Consider the following 19,510-nt stretch of genomic DNA (forward strand, 5'->3'; position numbering starts at 1 on the left):
CAAGCTTTGACCATCAAATGAAAAATAAGGCAGTCCATATGGCATCTTGTCAAAGAAAAAGGGCCTCTACTAAAAAGAACTATTGATAAATCCTTACAACTAATTACAGAAAGAGTGTTGAATAGGTTTTTCAATAAAGGAACAAGTGTTCACCAATAATAAGTCAGGATGTGATTGCCAGGGGTCTCCTTTCCCTACGTTTTGAGCACGGGCCAAGGTGGATCTTATGAGCAGAGCACACACTTGAGCCTTCCCAGCACGGGCCAACAGTTCCATTCCAGTTATCAGGTTCTTCAAAGGTTAAGTCTCTTTTGACAAAACTCTCATGCCTTCGAGAGCCTGATATTTTCAACAAACACACACAAAGTTCTGTTCTGTTCCACGTAAACCTTGGGTGAAGGTTTCATCCCTGCGTCCCCCTCTTCCGGGCATAGACTCCTCACAAATCGTATTCAACAAAATCAACTAAACAGTTCCTTTCTTAATGAACTTTGGGTGATGACGTTCCACCCCTGGATCTCCCTCTCAAAGGGCTCAGACCCATAGGCTTCTTGCATTCACAAATCTTAATGTCTTTTTAAACAGTTCAGGCTTCACCACTTTTGTCGGCCTCCCTCTGCCTGGTTCACTATTGGCAACTTTCACTCAAACAGTTCACTGTATTTTGGGACTTTAGACTTAGCCCCTTTTTGTTAGCATACCTCCGCCGGGTTCACTCTTGCCAACCTTTACGACACACAGTTCATGCACTAGTTTTACCAAGCAAAATGTATCTCCCTTTCCTTCACAATCATCTGTCATTCAAAGACTTTTGACGTTACAGAGGATTTTACAAGACCCGTGTATGATCACTTTGACCTCTCTTTGCCTCTTCCCAAGGCCTTCTGGTGACGGTAGTCTCTACCATCGGGTAATCACCCAGAGTTTCCTGCTTGAGCACCCACATGGTGCCAGACACCTCTGTTGCTGGTTTTCCCCCTCTTTCATCAATAGTTTCTTTAAATCTTTCAAAGTTCAAATAAGCTGTTGGCTACTTATTGTTCAATACAGTTCGGTTTCTTATCAACTGTGATGAACTGCTTGGCTGTCCTTATCTTTGCAGTCAAGGTTGCTACCTCCAAGACAAGCATCTCTCCCCGGCTTGGTAATCAGCGGAGGAGTGTCTTGTGTACCGTTGACATCTGCTGCAATACACGCTGGCTATTGTTCTCGGTCTTATCATTCCATCTGCAGAGGTTTCAGAGGCCTCGATCGGAAAGGGAAAGGTCACTTCTCTCATTGTCACCCTCTCAGTATGCGCCGTCTTTCGCCTCCTTTTGAACTGCTGTGCTGAGTTAGCCTTCACGTCGTGCGGTCTTCCTTGCTGGTCCTGTGCTCTCATGCTCCACCTTTTATCCCTGTGGGGAAGAGAAAGGGCCATCAGGTGTGTGTGACTCTGGCCAATTACCTGACTTTTCCTGACCCTTTTATTGGGACATGTCAGGAAAACGGCTCTGGTGTTAGTCCATTGTCTTTCGTGTTGTGCAAAAGTGTTTGTGTCTGAAAATGGGGGTGGGCATTATTTTGGAATATCCTGCGTGGTAGGATAGGGAAAAAGTGTTGATCGAAGGGGGATACTAAGTGTCAACCGTCAGTGTCCCACACCCACTCCCCAAGGACCCCCCCATCCAGGTGATCCTCCTCACTGGTCCACCCCCAGGAACTGGTTCCAATAGCGATGACCATGTCTTGTCCGCCTGGATGACAGATCCCCAGGGACTAGCTAGGGAGACACCTTCAAGCTTCTCACAGACCTCCACCTCCCCTGCCATTGCATGCATTATTACCATTGCTCTTATTGCACACATTCCCGGTGTGGTGCAAGCAATGCTTTCATCAGTGAACAAGATTGCCATATTCAACTTACTGAGCAGGTTCCTGTCCAGCATGTTTACAGAAGTCTCTGAATATAATAAGGGAGCATGCACCACCTTCCATCCCACCCTCCACCTTTATCTCCAAATCTTTTGTGTACGGAACCATAGAAATAGCCCCAGAGAAGCCCTGCGTGTCAAGAGCTTTGCCCGATATTGCGAAGTCCGCCCATTGATACATGATTTCTCAGTGCCTGAATCAACCATAAAAATTAATTTCTTGTTTCCGATCTCTGCCCCGACCAAGTGTTCCTCTTCAGGGTTGAGGGTCATTGGCAGGATCGGACACGCAAGAGTTCTCTGTGGGCTGTCCTAGTCAGGATATGCATTTGTTCTGGGAAACAAAAAGGGGTTTCCCCCTACCACGGCTGCACCTCGAAAAGGGGTGACCATGCCATTTGGTGTTCCATTGAACAGGGTTGGGCAAACTCCCTGTTGGAATGTGTGCTAGGATGTGAATTGCTGTACTGCTTGTTGTTGCTGCGCAAGTGTGCCTGGGATCTGTGGGGGTAGCTGTGTGTAAGCCTGGTGTATTTTGTGGGATATGGAAGTAATACTGGGCATTGGCTCTTGTGGTGGCCTGTGGGGTGGTGGGCCGTAATTCGGCTTTTCGTAACTATACCCATCCCTTGTCGGCTCCTACTCTCCCTTGAAAAAGTGCCCCACTTTGAACAGTTCCAACATTGTGAAGGCCCCATTGCTACCCCTCTGGGCCCCAGTCCTCCAAAGACCCCTTCCCCTCTAAACCCACCTCTTCCTTGCGACTGTCCTCCTTGTTGCCACTGTGGGATGGGGCACTGTCTATTCCTGCCCCACTGTCGTTGCCCTCCTTCTAACCAAACTACAGATATTCTGGTACTTTCAAACTCTTGGGTGCTCCCTGCCATTTCTCTCTGCACTGGTGTCGATACTGGTGGCTCCACAGCGACTTTAGCTAATTTATTTTGTACTAGTTTTGATTCTTCTGCCTGTCGCCTCTGAGCCGTTTCCTTATCACGCTCCTTTATTCTTCTGAAATGGTGTACTATTAAGCTCTGTATTTCGGGCCACCCCTGTGCTTTGATGACCATGATTTTGTCTAATGCCTTTTGCACCTCTCTGGTGATACAATCAAAAAAGGGAGTCGATGTGTCCCTCCACATCTACTGAACTTCGGGAATTGAATGAGACGGGTCTTCATCATCATCCATAGTGCATTGCATTATAGACTGTAGGTCAGATGTGTCAGGGAACGCCCGCCGCTCGAACTTTTGCTCTAATCTTATTAAACGATGCTCCATGGTGTGCATCGTTCCCCAAAGTAACTCTTCGGTATACCGCTTTCACCCACAGTTCCCACGCTTGGTCTCCAATAGTCGCCACCAAAAAGCTTTTTATGTTACCAACTGCCAGGGGTACCCCGGCGGTCTGCTTTTCAAATGTATAAATCCATTTACCCACACCTGCCGCGAGGGGCAGGACCGCCTTTATCAAAACATTTTGTCCATCTGTGCCCGTGGCACATAGTGCGGTCTGCCAGACCCTTATGCATAAGGGGCATCTGCATCTTTGTTCCGCCCACATCACCCGTTTCTTCACTTCCTTTTTTCCTTGCTACTGCCATGCAGCCAAAACTGCTCCTCAACCTGCCTTCCCACAGATTCTCTACCCGCGGAGTCTGTTCAGGCACCTGCTCTGCCTCTTCATCCACCTCATCCTCGTACTCATCAAATGTACTCCACCCACCTTCTTCCCCTTGATGAGATCCTAGATTCTCATACCCCAAACTATCTCCCTGCTCGTCTTCTTCTTCTTTTTCTATGTGTATGTTCTTTATAGACGTGCCATCTATCCTGAACAGGAAATCCCCTGTCTTCCACCCCTCTGCCCCTTGCTCTGTTGTTTTGTCAGACTTCACTTCAGGCTTTGCTGTTCGCAATCTATTCAATTCTGTTTTTGCCGCTGCCAGTGCCATTTCCAAGTCTCTTTTATTGACATCAGCATGTGCTGGGACCGCCGAAGGGGACACATACAGGGGTGGTGGGACTGTTGCCATATTGGACACAGAGGTTGGGCTAGTGTAGCCTACTGCAGGGTGAGCTGCCAATGGGTATATTCCCCTGTGCTCCACTGGTGCCCCTACCTCCTTTCCTCTACATTCATCAGTGCAATCACATTATGCTTTTCCTCCCCAAGATATTCCGTATTTTTTAAACATCTTCCAGAGATCTAATATCTCCTTCCTCTTTTGCAAATGTTTTCCCTTATATTTAGCTGTTAGAAATGTGTTCTAGAACTCCCTTATTATGGGATCCCTGCTCTGGCCATGAGCGGGGCATCCGCCCTCTTCTTGTCTCCATCACCCACTGCTTATGGTACATCTCGTTTCTATCACGATATAGTGACAAGACCTTATACATATACTCTATGGGTTTTCTCCTCCCCATCTTAATAGTCCGTGCACCTCACTCTCCCTTTGCCTCTTTTAACGCGCATGGTGCTGCTACCACTCAAAAAGTCAGTCTATCACACATTGCCTCCTATCAAAAAACATTTTTAAAAATTACTCCCTCCCCTCCTTCTCCACACACCCCCAATCTCACACTCCACCCACCCAAAATACACTACTACTTACACAATGCTACTCCTTGGGCCTCCACCCTACACAATCAAAATGCCAATAACAAAACAAGCTAAAGTAACAAACTAAAATAAGAACTACTACTATTTCCGAGCCATTTTAATTATGCAAGCTCATATTTGTTTCCTTTTTTCCACTGTTAAACAATATCTGTGGAACCACCTTTTTCCCTCACTCGGGAAGGCTCCCTACCATTCCATTATCCTTTCCTTAATATTTTCCATAAATAATTAATAAAACCAAAATATAAACCACACCCACACCCCACCAACAATTTCAGTATCCACACGTTCACACCCTTCACACTCTCCTGTACACCCGTCCCCTAGTTGTTATCACTTGCAAGTTTATACTCATGTGTGCATGTTCACACAAACACCTCAGTCACAGGGTCCCCAATAACACCAGCCTGCACGCTCTTCAGAGCCACGCCGGCTCCAAAGAGCAGACAGGAATTCTGCAAAGATGACTCCTGTAAGGCCACTCAGGAATATGTTTTTTTCAGGACTGGTCGCTGTAGGTGAGAGCGGCCCCTCTGGAGGAAGCGGCCTGGACCCCTCTGCAGGTATGGGGCACTGGGATCACATTGGGGTCACTAATTGAAGGCACGCCCCTAAACTCTCAAACCAGAAAAAATACAACCTGCAAGGGAAAAAAGCCCAAGAAACTCTTGCAAGGATAAAAACTTTGTTTTCCCTACAAAATAGATGTGCCAGCAAAGAACTCTGCTGGCATGGAACGTTCTGAGCAAAAGAGGTGCAAGCAGAAACTTAAAAGGGTATGCAGCATCACTCATATAGAGTAAAAACCTGCACGGCTGGTTGGTTCGACCCTATACATGGTCGGCCGACTCCATTGGAGATGCCTGGCCATAAGTCCCAGCCCCATCCGTCCATCTTCCATCACGTGGGATGGGCTGGGCTCATCATCTCCAGAGAATCAAGGTCAACAAATAAATTAGATACAGTTTCTTACAGTGCTACTCTATCATTATACAGGGCACCTAGCAAGAGCATAGGCTGGTACAGGGGGAGTCTCAAGGTCACTCTGACCAAACACACATTTCACTCATCCTAATCGCGTCTTGGGGTTTCCAAGGCTTTTGCACTATGTTAGGGAGAATTCTCACCCAAGTGCTAAATTCCCTCTACCTTAGAGCCCTCCAGCTCTTTTGCTATATTTTGGGGCCTTGAACTTTTCATTTTCAATGTGTTTTACTTTTGTGTTCTTTGGATATGGAGTTTTAAAACAACTCCATAGGCATCATCTTTTTCTGTGTGTCACAAAGCACCTTCAGTGCAGTGGCACAGGGGTGTCTTTCAGACTCCCCAAGGTTTAACTACCTTCTCTGGGACTGACTATTGTCTCCCGGAGCATGTAAAGTTAAATTGACTTTACTAGTCTTTTTGAATTTACAGACCCAGCACCCACTATCTTCCCATAGAGTGCTGGAGGGGTTGCCTAGTATCCCCTGGGTCTAAACACTCATGCAACAGTCAAATGTTACCCTTTCCCTCTTGAAATGGCTGGTGGCAGTGGCTTAAAACAAACTACCATGATTTTTCCCAACCGCGAACACCGGTAGTTAAAAATTGTGTCGGCCATTTTTTTCAATATGGCGCCCAAGACCCGGCTGTAAAAACAGACTCCGGTCAACTTTTTTCGCCATTTCTTTTAGGAAAGGTCCTTCTAGTGTTTGTCTCTGTACGCCAAACCAGGTTTGGTCCCTTTGTTTGTTGGCCTTTGGCAGGCTTCAGTGCTGAAGCCCTCCTCTGACGCGTGAGTGTCTGGGGTGGACAGGATGTGAGGGAGGTGCCCGAAACTCCCTGTGCTTAGTCTGCTAGGGGACCTGAATGCACTCTGGCGTGATTGGCTGGCTGGCTGGCTGTCCAGCAAGGACAGCCACCCTGCTGGGTGTGTGACAGCAAGGCTGGAATGAATGGGGGACAGCTGTTTAAAAGCAGGCCTCTGGGACATGGAAAGCAGAGTCGACCACTGGAACGAGAGAAGTGAAGACGAGCTGAAGGAAAACCTGCAACTCCTGGTCCACCGGTGAAGCCCTGCTGCAGGTCCGAATTGCCTGAAAGTCCATCGACAGAGCCCTTCAAGGTTAACTTCTTCCCTTGAGTTTGGTGGGAACAACCAACTCGCAAGTCACCTGGACACCGTTTCTATATTGGTCGAATTTTCGAGTGCTGTTGAAAACCGGATAGCCTGTGAGAAGGATACCAGTTTGTGGTCTTTAAGGCACTCACACCTTAAACCGAGTTTTGCCAAGCTTGTGGCCTCTTCCCTGGGCAGTGCAGGAACCTCCCGACATCCTCCTTCTTGTCACCATGACTGGATCTCAGGAACAGCGAGATCTGCAGGAACTGTCAAGAACAACTGCCTCAGCTACAGATAGTGTTCATTTAAAAGATACTGTGCAAGTGCGGTCAAGAAATCCTTTCTGCCGCAGTGAAAGTTTGTGAAACTTTCCCAACTTGGAAGGCGTTTCCTTCCCTAAACCGACATATAACGTTTCGTCTGACCAACTACTTCTAAAAACCGTGGCAAAGACTTAACCGTTTACTACCAGAACTGTGCTTTCCTATCCAAAACTCTGAACCATTGACTTTGGCCCAGGCCTATTGAATTGAATTGCTGGTTGTAGTGAACTGAAACTATTTTCCCTACCTCTGAAAGTATTTATGCTCCGATTCTTTTAACCTTGTCTTTATAAAGTAACTGAAGTGCCATTTTGCTCCAACTTCAGGGGTGATTAACTTGTTCAGAAACGTATTGGTTGTGTATTGTAGTATATTTGATTGTGATATTGAGCTGCTCTTACTAGTGGAATGTTTTCCAACTGACTGTGTAAATAAATGTACTGCTCACTTTACTATTGAGATAAGTCTGGCTGCTCAGCCACTGCTACTACATTACTATGTAGTACAGGCTTGTACCAAAGGTGAAATTGTACTTACACTTGTAGTCTTAATAGTGTGTAGTGTTCCCAAAGGGTACTGCATGTGATTCTGCCTAACACACTATAATTTATCTCTCCATGTACCTCCCATTACAAATTATGTCATTGTAAAATAAAGGTAGGGGTAACCATTCTCTTAGATCTTTTATGGCTAATTGTTTTATGGTCGGTGGTCTGGGGTCAGCTGGTATCTTGGAATTCAGGGGCCTTGGGACTCTGACATAACTCATGGTTGGCTGAGTGGGGGTCAGGGGCATGCTCTGGCCTGTTTGTAATAATGCATGCACTGAGGCACGTGGCACTGACTCGTGGCCTTGCGGGACACATTAATTCTTGGAATAAACATGTTGCCAACAACTTTGGAACAAAAGGGGGTTTCTGTTATTTCTCCCTCAGACTCACAGCTTGTGTTTATTGCGATAAATACTGCATGGCCGTGCAGGCCTTATGTTGCGACTATGGCTACTTTATATCTCCAACATGGTGTCTAGCTATATGCGCACACTATGTCTACAAGTCTAAATTGAGCAGAATATCAATCACGTGGGGACCTTTAGGTCACCCCCTCGCCCCTTGTCTATCATACTTCTTCTAATAGGTCTCGCCTCACCCTAATGCGCCTAGAAGGTGGGGTGGATTTGCTCCCTTCCCAACACTTTTCAACGATCATACTAGTAATGCAAGCATTTACATTACTGCTGACACTCAGTTTAATTCGAAAAAAGAATGTAGCAGACATCTGATTTTATAAAGTATTTTAAAAATCGTTGCAGGCCATCATAAATAAGGGGCAGTCTCTAAAATCATCAGAGATTCTAACCAACAATCTCTCCATATGGCGCAGATTAGAAAATTACTTTCACAAATGTGGAATTGACTTACCATAAGGCCCACCTGCTCTTGCTCTCTGACTTACCCCTTTATAGATGCTAATCTGCCTGAATCTAATCTTACTTTCCTAGCTATATTTTTTGTCTTGTCCTTTCCTTAAAGCATTCTTGAGATTAAAGATGGTTGACATTTTAGATATCCTAGCTGTGCCATGTTAACCTTGTCCAAATACCTACATAAGTATTTTTTTCCCATTTCAGGGTGACAAGAGAAAGTGGCTTTGTACAGTCTCTTTTCAATGTTGGATGTCCTGTTATCCATCCAGCAGCAATTTTGAAACTTGAGGAGAAGGCAGGGACACCATCAACTTATGTGACACCATTATCCTGAAGGACAGTACTTGTGTGCAGTGCTGCACAAGGAGTGTGGCGGAGATGAGAGAAAAACAAGACATGCTATTCTGATGACTCCAATCCCAGGACAGATGTGACAGATGAGGCAGAGGCCAGGAGCAGCTAAACAATGTATGACACTAACCCAGAGGAGACTACAGAACGTAGCATTTAAAGGAGATGCTCACTGCCCTGAGAGGTGAGAACCCAAACTGAGCACAGAGCCTATGAAACCAGCAAGCAGATGGAAAGCACACAGACAGGCACATGATCACAGAGAGGAGGCGAGCCGGAAAGGCAGACCACAGAGAAAAAGAGGTTGAAGGACTAAAGCTGCAGGCAGGAACAGGAGGCCAGGAGCAATTTGGAGGGTTAGGCAAACAGAAAAAATGACTGGCTGAGAACACTGTTGCACTGAGGAATACAAGGAATAAAGCTGAAAATTAGGAGGAAGCAGCCAGACACAAATTGGAGTGAAGCTTAATAGAAAGAATTACTGATTATAAAACATTGCAATCAGAGATCAACAGAGTATATCTAAAAACCAAAAGAGAGAGGCCAAAACCATCTTAAGGTGTAAGGAAGGCATGGTATCAAGAAGAGACAGACACAAGTGATCACAGTTCAAGGGTGTTTATAAAATTGTATTGGGAGGTTGGAAAAATGCCTAATCTAAACCTAAATCTAAGATGATATGATATGATATGATATGGTATTTGTAACGCGCCTATACACAAGTGTTTCAGATGGGAGCAAGCTACGACCATCAAATAATAATAAGGCAGTCCTAGTGGTGTTGTGTCAAATAAAAAGGGTCTATTCTAAGAAATACCTATTGCCAATCCTTACGCTAAATACAAAAAGAGTGTGGGATAGTGTTCACAAGAAAGAAAAAAGTGTTCATAAATAAAAAGTCAGGATGTGGTAGTTAAGTGTCTTCCTTGCCCATGTTTTGAGCACAGGAAAAGGTGGGACTCCTGAGCACAACACACTCTCAAGCTTTCCCAGCATGAGACAGTTCCGCTTCACATATCAGGACCTTCGGTGGTTAAGTCTCTTTTCTACAAAAAGTCTCTTACCTCCAAGGACCTGATGGCTTCCAAAAATAACAAACAGATAAACGTTCTGTTCCAAATGTACATTGGGTGACGACTTCACCCCAGGGCCCCCCTCTTATGGGTGCAGACCCATCACAAATCTCTAACAGTATCAGGACCTTCAGAGTTTGCGTATATTGTGGTTCCGATGGTCTGATACAACAAAACAAAAGTCCTTTCTCGATTACACTCGGAGTGGTACTGTGTCACCCCTGGCTCCCCCTCTCTCCACCAGGTTCACTCAGGCTTGTATTCCAAGATTGGTACCAATCTCTGTTACATTCACATTTCTTAATGTCTTTTTAAACAGTTCACGGTGAGCCTCCCTTTCGTGGGTTCACTCTTGTCAGCACAAATGTTCATTGAGGCATCAGACTCTGCCCCTTTTTATCTGCATCCCTCTGTTGGGTTCACTCTTGCCAATCTTCTCTCTCAACATGCAAGATTAATTTCCTTTGGCTTTCAATTACTTGCCGGTTAAAGGCTTTTGACTGTAGAGCGGATTTTGCTAAACCGCTATAGGACCACTGACATTCTTCTTGCGGCCCTCACACGGCCTTCTGGTTATTGTAGTTTCAACACAAAACTAAAGGGGATCAGCCAGAGTCTTTCACATGAGCACCCACGCGGGGCAGGACCACTCTGCAGCTGGCCTTGAAGGTTTTAATTGTGTCTTTCCTTCACCACTGGGTCACCCTCTGTCGGGCTATGAACCTTCTCGCAGTTCCCCAAAGTTCTCCCTCGGCTGGCCTCAGGCCCGTTTTTAGGTTGCCAAAGGGCTTCCTCGTCTGGGCTTTGACCCTGCTCGAAAAAGTCACAATTTTAACAAAAAGGTTTTGGGACTTCTCGTCCCAGAATGCACTAAGCTGATTTTTCTCCCACTTCATTGCTCCCCGAAATGGCACTTCCGGTCATTGTGAGCTGCAGGAGCCAAAAGGGGATGTTTGTAGGAGGTCAGGGTCTCTCCCTCTGCCCTTCAGAGACCTGGGTTCACCTTTCTTGTCCCAGGGGGGGAGTTTAACTGTTGATACTGCCAGACAAACCCAGCTGCCCCTGGTCTTGCCTTCTGGAGGGACAGTTTCCTACTCCACACTGCAATCTCCTCTCTGGTAGCAGGGCCAGTGTTTGGGCGGTTTTCTCCTCCTGCTCCAGGTCCCCCAGGGTCTCTCGAGCTCACTAGTGCTCTCTCGTGCTCTGCGGTACCTTCCAGCATCCCTGGCTCGCTCAAGGAATTCTGTTCCTGGCTGCTGCTTTTATACTCCCAGCAAGAGTTAATTGGAGTCAAGTGTGAATAGTTGTCCCTCCCTGCCTGACTCTGCCTGACCTCATTATCGGGACAACATAGAGACTGTTCATAGGAATCCATTGACCATGGATTCCTATGGGCCATCCTCATGACTCCCATCTGCCTCTTCCTCGTCCCAGTCCTTTTAGATTTCAATGGGGGAATGTGATGATGGAAGTTAAAATAGAGATATCCCTTGGATGTTAGTTTACATTCCCTTTGATATTCTAAAAGAAGAAGGCGATTATGGGATCTGTAGTGTTGTGGAGAGGCACAATTCGTATTGGGTTTTAGAGGTAATTCTGAGTTCCCCTGTTGTTTTCTCCGTCTTTTCCATAATTGAAAGTGCTGGGGGATGAGATTTTGGTGGCAAAATCCCATAAAGACTGCTGGGATATCGGGTAGGGGTGCATCAGAAAAAAATGGGATACCGTGTCTCATCCAAGGGCGCTTCTCTCGTAGTCTCCAAGGACCCCGTGCCCAGGTGATCCTCCCCTGCTCGTTCAACCCCAGGGTTGGAATCCAAGAGCGATGACCCTCCCCTGCCCACCTGAAGAAAGGGAATAACCTGGGAGAAATGCCTCAGGTTTCTCACAAAGGGAACGTGAACAGAAAGAATGACTGGTTGAGAAAGGATTTTATGGAGAGAGGCTTGAAGCACTTTGGGGATGAGCAGAGAAAGAAACAATAAACTGCTGTAATTAGACTCTCTAGCCATTAAGTGGGCCAGCAAGATCTTCAAGTATTACTTGACAGGATGCACGTTTAAAGTAATGATGGGAATGTGCCCCTTATGGCTTCCTAGAAATAACAACACTAATGCAAAAGAAAAGGGATGGTGTTTGTTTGACATTGCATTGCGTTTGTCATGTCACATAAAAAAGGGTTGTTTGCAGGCTAATGTAGACTTCCTAAGTAGGCATTCTATCAATACCCTTGTGGGGACTTTGAGAAAGGGGGAGATATGTTTTGAAGATCCCTGGCGATGCCAGTGGTTTGGGAATGGCAGCATTTACAGACCACCCCACCTTAACCCAGGCTTGATGCAGGGGACCACCACAGGCAGTCCAGACTTAAATATCCTGACCCTTTAAAGACTCTTCAACTGCTGCAAGTGAGTAAATGCCTGTGTCCCCTTGGGTTACAATCCACCTTTCAAGTGGCTGAAAGGAAGAGAACCAATACAAAAATTCTTGCTAGCATTACTGAACCTGACGACATGATGCAATTATCCAACAACCAGCCAGCATGAGGAGAACCATCTCCGGTTCCGGAAGCACCTCAAAACCTTCCTCTTTGCTTTCTCTCTCCCTCTCCCCTGCTGAACAGCAAATATTCTTCACTGAAACTGCATTGATTCTGCAACTGGACCACTCTTAACGGCCTCGGTCCTGGGCCCAGCCACTCTCCACTTGCACTGATGCCCTGGAATCCCCTCTGCACTGCGGGACTGTCTCTGTATCCCTACAGCCCCCCCCCCTTTCCAGCACTCGTTCTGCACTTACCTTGCACTTGCCACCAGCTGGCCCTATTTATTTATTACTTTACGCCACTTACCTTGTACTGCACTTCCCCCCCTCCCCTTCCCCTTGCACTTTTCCCCCTCCCCCACCCCTGCACTTGCGCGATCTGAATGACACCTGGCCTAGTAGGATCGTTGTATGTCTCCCCTTGTTCCTCCCCTCCCTGCCTCGTCGCGCCTTGAAACACCTGTGTATAGGCGCGTTATAAATGCCATATCATATCATATCATATCATGCACTCTGGCAGACCTGGTGCAAATGCTCAAGGGCAGCCTGTTCGGCAGTGTGCTTTGTGCACATTTCAGATCATAAATGGCAGCCGAGCCTGATATGTACTTGGTCTGCATCAGCACACAGAGCAGTGAAAACCTATTAATGGCAACTGAAAGCAATGAAACAAAAAAAAGAGATCCAATCCAATAACATCCTCTAAGTACGCCTAGGTGTCATTACTCACAAAGAGGGTGCCCTAGCGAAGGGACTGATACTGTGTAAGAACAGCAAGGAACTGATGAGCAAGGTGCAGAGACTATTGGAAGTGAAGAGGGATGGAGGGAAGAGTGAAGAGAGGATTCTGGAAGTGCCAAGGCGAGAAGGATGGAGCTCATTCTATCAGAAAGGTGGGAAGGAACATAAGAAAGGTATAGGAGGGAGTGGAGTAAGAGGTGTTTGGAGGACTGAGACATGAGGATGGAGGAAAACAGCTCTCTGTGAATTCTCATGCCTGCAAACCTGGTTTTCTTTTTGAGTCCTCTTTTTCTTTACAACCTCAAATTGTCTCCACTGATCAATAATGCTGATTTTATCGTTTTAATATTTAAAAAAATCTGGCATCTTCTTACCTTTTCTTCAACCAAAAGAACAAGTTACTTTCTTACCTGGTAACGTTCTTTCGATGGGATGGTCCGACGACGTATTCCATATCTATGACAGGTAATGTCCACAGCTGTGCTGCTTCGGAAAATCTTTGGCGTCTGAGTCCTGCGTCGATGACGTCGATGCGCCGTCTCCGAGGGCCGACATCACCCGATGTGATAAGTAGGACGCACGACGCCCATAGCCTCAGTTATAGTTTTTTCCCAGAACGTGTGCCAACAGTTTTCTGCCAGTCAGACACACAAGGCCTTGCGGAACGCAAGCTGCAATCGCAAAAGAAATTCTGCAGCGGGGAAGGCAGGGAGGGAGCGATATGGAATACGTCGTCGGACCATCCCATCGAAAGAACGTTACCAGGTAAGAAAGTAACTTGTTCTTCGAGGGGATTGGGTCCTCCGCCGTATTCCATATCTATGACAGACTCCCAAAGCAGTACCAAGCAAGGAGGTGGGAAAGAATTTATAATTCAAATTTAGCATGCCCAATCAAATTGCGGAATAGAGAACTGCCTTGCCAAAGGCCAGATCTTGCCCTCTGATGGAATCAAGGGAATAGTGACGTACAAAAGTATGTACTGAAGCCCAGGTGGCTGCATCACAGATGTGACGAATAGGAACTCCCTTCTGCAGGGCAGTAGACGCAGCCACTCGTCTGGTAGAATGGGCCTGCAAGCCAGCCGGAGGGTCCTTACCCGCCAAGCGCTAACACTCGGAGATAGCTTAAATAATCCAACGAGACAAAGTCTGTTTCGTCACAGCTTGTCCCAAACGCTTTCCAGCGTAACCAATGAAAAGTTGATCGTCCACTCTGACCCGGAACATGCGCGAGATATAAAAGCTCAACGCTCTCCTAGGATCAAGCCTATGGAGCCTCTCCTCTTCCTTACCAGGATGTGGAGGAGGATAGAACGCCGGAAGAACAACCTTCTGGCTCAAATGAAATTCCGAAACCACCTTTGGAAGAAAAGAAGGACGAACTCTAAGGACAACCCTGTCCTTGTGAAACACAGTGAAGGGTGGCTTAACTGAAAGTGCCTGTAACTCACTCACTCAAAGGTTAACAGCCTCAAAGGGCAAGAATGTAAAGGCTCAAACGCAGCACCCATAAGAAACTTAAGAACAAGGTTCAAATCCCAACCTGGCACCAGAAAAGGTGACGGAGGGAACACATTAGTGAGCCCTTTCAAAAACTGCGAAATTAAAGGAATCCTAAATAGGGACACTCTTCAGACGAGCGCTTAAATTTGGACAGCGCCGCCAGGTAACCTTTAATGGTCCCCACTTGCAAGCCCCTGTGGGCCAAAGAAAGCAAAAAAAACAAAACCATGGGAATGTCGCATTCAAAAGGATCCACATTCTGAACTCTGCACCAGTCGCAGAACTTTCTCCAACGGCAATGGTACAGAGACTTTGTTGCCGGCCGCCTGGCCGAGAGCAACACCTCCATCACGTCTTCAGGGAGGTCCCAATCCTTATACCTCAACCTTTCAGAAGCCAAGCGTGAAGATTGAGGGATCTGACCTCTGGATGGAGAACCTGACCCCCCTCCCGTGAGAGCAGATCGTCTCGGTAGGGAAGAGGACGTGGAGGGCAGATGGACAAGTCTAGAAGGTCCGGGTACCACGTCCTCCGGGCCCACGCCGGAGCAATGAGGATCATCCAGGAACCGAACCTCCGTAACCTCTGCAACACTTGCGGGATGACAGGGACTGAAGGAAACGCGTACAGCAGTGGGAATGACCACTCCACCACAAACGCGTCTCCTAAGGCTCCTTTTGGAGGAAATTCCCGCGAGCAAAACCTTTCGCACTTCCGGTTGACACTAGAGGCGAAGAGATCCACTTGAGGGGTCCCCCAAAGGGCGAAGATCTCCAAGAGAATCTCCTGAGCCAGCTCCCACTCGTGAGAGATCGTGCTCTGCCTGCTCAGAGCGTCCGCCGTCTCGTTGTCGTCTCCGGCCAGATGAACTGCCGAGATCGAAACTTCCTGCTGGATGGCCCAGAACTCGAGCTGCATCGCCTCCCTGCACAGCGGGAGTGACCCTGCCCCCCCCTTTTTGTTGAGGTAGTGCATGGCCACCGTGTTGTCCGTCAGAATCAGGACACTCTTCCCGCGCACAGTCGGCAGAAAAGCCTTCAGGGCTAGCCTGACGGCCCTCAGCTCCAACAGATTGATATGGAGTCTGGACTCCGACAGAGACCAACGACCGCTGACTGTCAGCTCGTTGGCATGAGCTCCCCATCCTGTGAGGGATGCGTCCGTCACGATCATCACCTCCGGCCAGGGCAGCCAAAATGGGGCCCCCTTCATCAGATTGCCCTCGTATGCCCACCACAGAAGGACCCGGGCTACCGAGGGCGGCACCAGAACAGGGTCCGACAGCCTGCCGGAGGACTGAGACCACTGGAGCTTGAGTGCCCACTGCAAAGATCTCATCCGCAGACGAGCCTCTGGCACCAGAAGAATGCATGATGCCATGAGGCCGAGCAGTCTCAAGAACTCGGATGCTGGGAGATTCTGGGCAAACTGAAACTTGTGCACCATCTGCTGAATGTGAAGAGCCCTCACCTGAGGAGGAAAACACTGCCCCAGGGACGTGTCGAGCACTGCTCCGATGTACTGCAGCCGCTGCGTTGGTGTCAAATGGGACTTCTTTAAATTGAGGGAGAAGCCCACCCTGTGAAAGGGAGTGGCAGGTGACGGACAGATGATCCAGGACTTGCTCGAGAGAGCTCCCCCTGATCAACCAATCATCCAGGTAGGGGTAGACGTGAATCCCCCCTTTCCTGAGATGCGCTGCCACCACCACCATGAGCTTGGTGAAAACCCTCGGGGCGGAGGTCAATCCGAACAGCAGGACCCGAAACTGAAAGTGCGAGTCGCCAACCGCAAACCTCAGGTACTTCTTGTGCTTGGGATGGATCGGCACATGGAAGTAAGCATCCTTGAGGTCGAGAGACACCAACCAGTCCTGAAGTTGAAGGGCCTGGAGGACGTGAGAAAGAGTCACCATCTTGAACTTGTCCTTCCTGATGAGTTTGTTCAAACCGCGCAAGTACATGATGGGTCTCAATACCCCGTCTTTCTTTGAAATAAAAAAATAAGGGGAATACCATCCCTTGTTCCTATCCGCTACAGGCACCAGTTCTATGGCGCCTTTCTCCAGCAGGGCTTGAATTTCCTGCGCAAGGAGCGGATCCAGACTCTTCAAAGAGAGGTTCCCTGGTGGATTGTCGTGAGGCCTCTGTCGAAAAGGAAGACAGTAGCCATGGGTTATGATCTCCAGAACCCACACATCCAAAGTAATGGCTTGCCACTCTACAAGATGCTGCGCCAGCCTTCCCCCAACCGGCGAACCATGGGACATGGCCTCATGACTGAGTGGTAGCGGCTGCGGCGTTGCCCGAGGGCAAAGAGGCAACTGCCCGAGCGGCCTTGGCACCTCGAGTACCTTTGTTTCCACCTCTGGCACTCTTACGATGGCCTCTTTGACTGATAGCTCCTCTCGCTTTACTGAAGGACGAGTAATAGCGAAAGGAACCTCCCCTACATTGCTGTCTCCTAGGACGAAAAGGCGGAGGTTGGCGAACTGCAGCGCCCAACGACTTCGCTGCAGCTTTGGAGGTCTGCACCTCTCAAGGCTCTCGTCAGCCTTGCTGCCAAAAAGGTGTGCACCGTCAAAGGGCATGTTGAGGAGCCGGGACTGCACATCAGGAGCAAACCCAGACTTCCTCAAACACGCAAACCTGCGCGCCATGGACCGGCTGACACAATCCGCCAAGTCCAAACCCGACTGAACGGCCTCACACATGGCATCCTTGCCATCCTGAACCATAGCAAGGAAACCATCCCGTTCGTCCCCTTCGGGAATATGATCAGTCGCTAATGCAACACAGTTCCACAGAGTGTGTGTGAAACGAAACAAGGCACATATGGAGTTGGCCGCCTGAAGCGCCATACCCCCAGATGAAAACACTTTCTTCGCCCAGCCGTCAAAACGTTTGTCGTCCCTATCCGGAGGGATGGTAGGATACGACGCCTGCTTTGCCGGGGCCGTAGCCGCCTGCACCACCAAACTCTCCGGGGTGGGGTGTCTAGACAAGTAGCAGGGGTCGCTACTGGCTGGACGGTATTTTCGCGACAAAGACTTGCCCACTGCCGGGAGACTCTCCGGAGCAGTCCAAGCCGCCGCCACCCTTCTCTGCAAAACCATATGAAAAGGCAAAACCGGGTCAGTGGGTGGACCGAGATCAAGGATGTCCGTGAGATCATCCTGAACGAACTCCCCTGGGGGAGCTGACCAACCCAAGTACTCGGTAACCCGAGACATAAGGCGCCAATATGACGAATCAGCATGAGTGCCAGGCTCCGGCCGACAAAACTCCACCTCCGGAGAGGTGTCCAGTCCACTGGCATCATGCAGTGCCTGCCTCAGGTCATCAAACTGACTATGGCCCGAGATAAGGTCATCTGGAACCGTAACCGGAACCAGGCCGCCATCAGATCCTTCATCACCCTCTGAAATGTACTCCAGGCGGGGAGAGGAAGACTTCTGCGGACCAAAGCAGTGCCGGACCTTAGCCATAGCCTTTTTAGGGGCAAACCCCGTGCCACGGGGCCCCTCCGACACCATCGCCTCGAAAGGCGTCGAGGGCGCCGAACGAGTCAGCGCCGGCGTCGGCAGAAAAGGCGTCGACGTCAAGCGAATCGGCGTCAGCTGCAACGCCTCCAGCATCTACGGCGTCGACACAGTCCTCGAAGCCGGAGCTCCGAGCGTGTCTCTCGACAACCTGGGCGCCGACGGCGTCGACCACCTCGAAGACGGAACCTCGAGACAAATCGTCGACGACCTCGGCGCCACAGGCGTCGACGTCTTCTTCGAAGACGGCACAGGATCACGCGGTCTGGAGCGCGTCGAGGACCGGGACCTGGAACGGGCATGGCGAGAACGGCTACCCGTGTCCGAGCGGGACCTCTCCCGCGAGCCGTGCCAACCACCCGAGCCTGAAGGCGTACGGGCGGTGTCTCTCGACCGGTGCCGACCGACCCCACTCGGAGGCACAGACGGACCAGTGCCCTGCGATTCCAGAATCGCTAGCATCTGCTTCCCGAAGGAAGCCCATTCCTCCGGTGTCGCTTGCATGGAGGGATAAGCGACCCGCCGACGGGCGGAGTCCTTGGAAGAGGACGGGGAAGGCGACCTATGCCGGCGCTTCCTGGAATGCCTAGAAGAGGCGGAGGAGTGGTGAGACCGACTCCTGGAAGGAGACCCACCGGACTTCCGACGACGACGCGGAGAGTCACCCCTCGAGTCATCGGTTGAAAGCCCCGCAGACCTCGACTCCCGGGGCTTAGACACCCGGCCTACCGACAGTTTCTTCTTGCGTTCCCGCAAGGCCTTCGCAGTGAGCGACTGGCAGTCGACACAGTCGTCCGCATCGTGGGCCTCCCCGAGGCACCAGAGGCAGGCGTCGTGCGAGTCCGTGACCGACATCTTGGACCCACAGTCCCCGCAGTTCTTGAAGCCCGGATGCGGGGTCGAAGATGAGAAAGACATCGCCACAAACAGGTCTTCACAACCAACCGAACATGTTCAACGAACCGAGAATAGAAAACAGCAACTCCAACGAGTCGAGGCGTACCGAGAATTCACGAAGCGAACACGTTTGCGGAAAAAACTGAACTTTAGCCTATGGGCGTCGTGCGTCCTACTTATCACATCGGGTGACGTCGGCCATCGGAGGAGGTCCTCGGGGACGGCGCATCGACGTCATTGACGCAGGACGCAGACGCCAAAGATTTTCCGAAGCAGCACAGCTGTGGACATTACCTGTCATAGATATGGAATACGTCGGAGGACCCAATCCCCTCGAACCATCCTTTATGCCATTGTCACATCACGCTTGAACTACTGTTGCTCCCTATATGTCAGCTTGCCTAACTATGTATGCCTTGCTTCCTCTACGTTCAATTCTTTACTCAGCTGTTCGTATTCTTATCTGCCTT

General features: G+C 49.1%; 1 protein-coding gene across 5 annotated transcripts in view; it reads right to left on the reverse strand.

The window, feature by feature from the left end:
* Window positions 1-19,510, reverse strand: part of LOC138516615 (cytosolic beta-glucosidase-like) — a 677,786-nt gene that overhangs the window by 278,223 nt on the left and 380,053 nt on the right. Inside the window, exon 7 of one of the 5 annotated variants that reach the window (XM_069631884.1) lies at window positions 1,060-1,397. The exons of the other annotated variants lie outside the window; for them this stretch is intronic. Coding sequence (XP_069487985.1) covers window positions 1,378-1,397 — 20 coding nt within the window. The 3' untranslated portion in view covers window positions 1,060-1,377. Of the gene's footprint in view, window positions 1-1,059; window positions 1,398-19,510 lie in introns of those variants that run through there. 5 annotated transcript variants of the gene reach the window in all.

Source organism: Ambystoma mexicanum, chromosome 6q, assembly GCF_040938575.1.
Source record: "Ambystoma mexicanum isolate Mex_15411 chromosome 6q, UKY_AmexF1_1, whole genome shotgun sequence".
NCBI lineage: Eukaryota > Metazoa > Chordata > Amphibia > Caudata > Ambystomatidae > Ambystoma > Ambystoma mexicanum.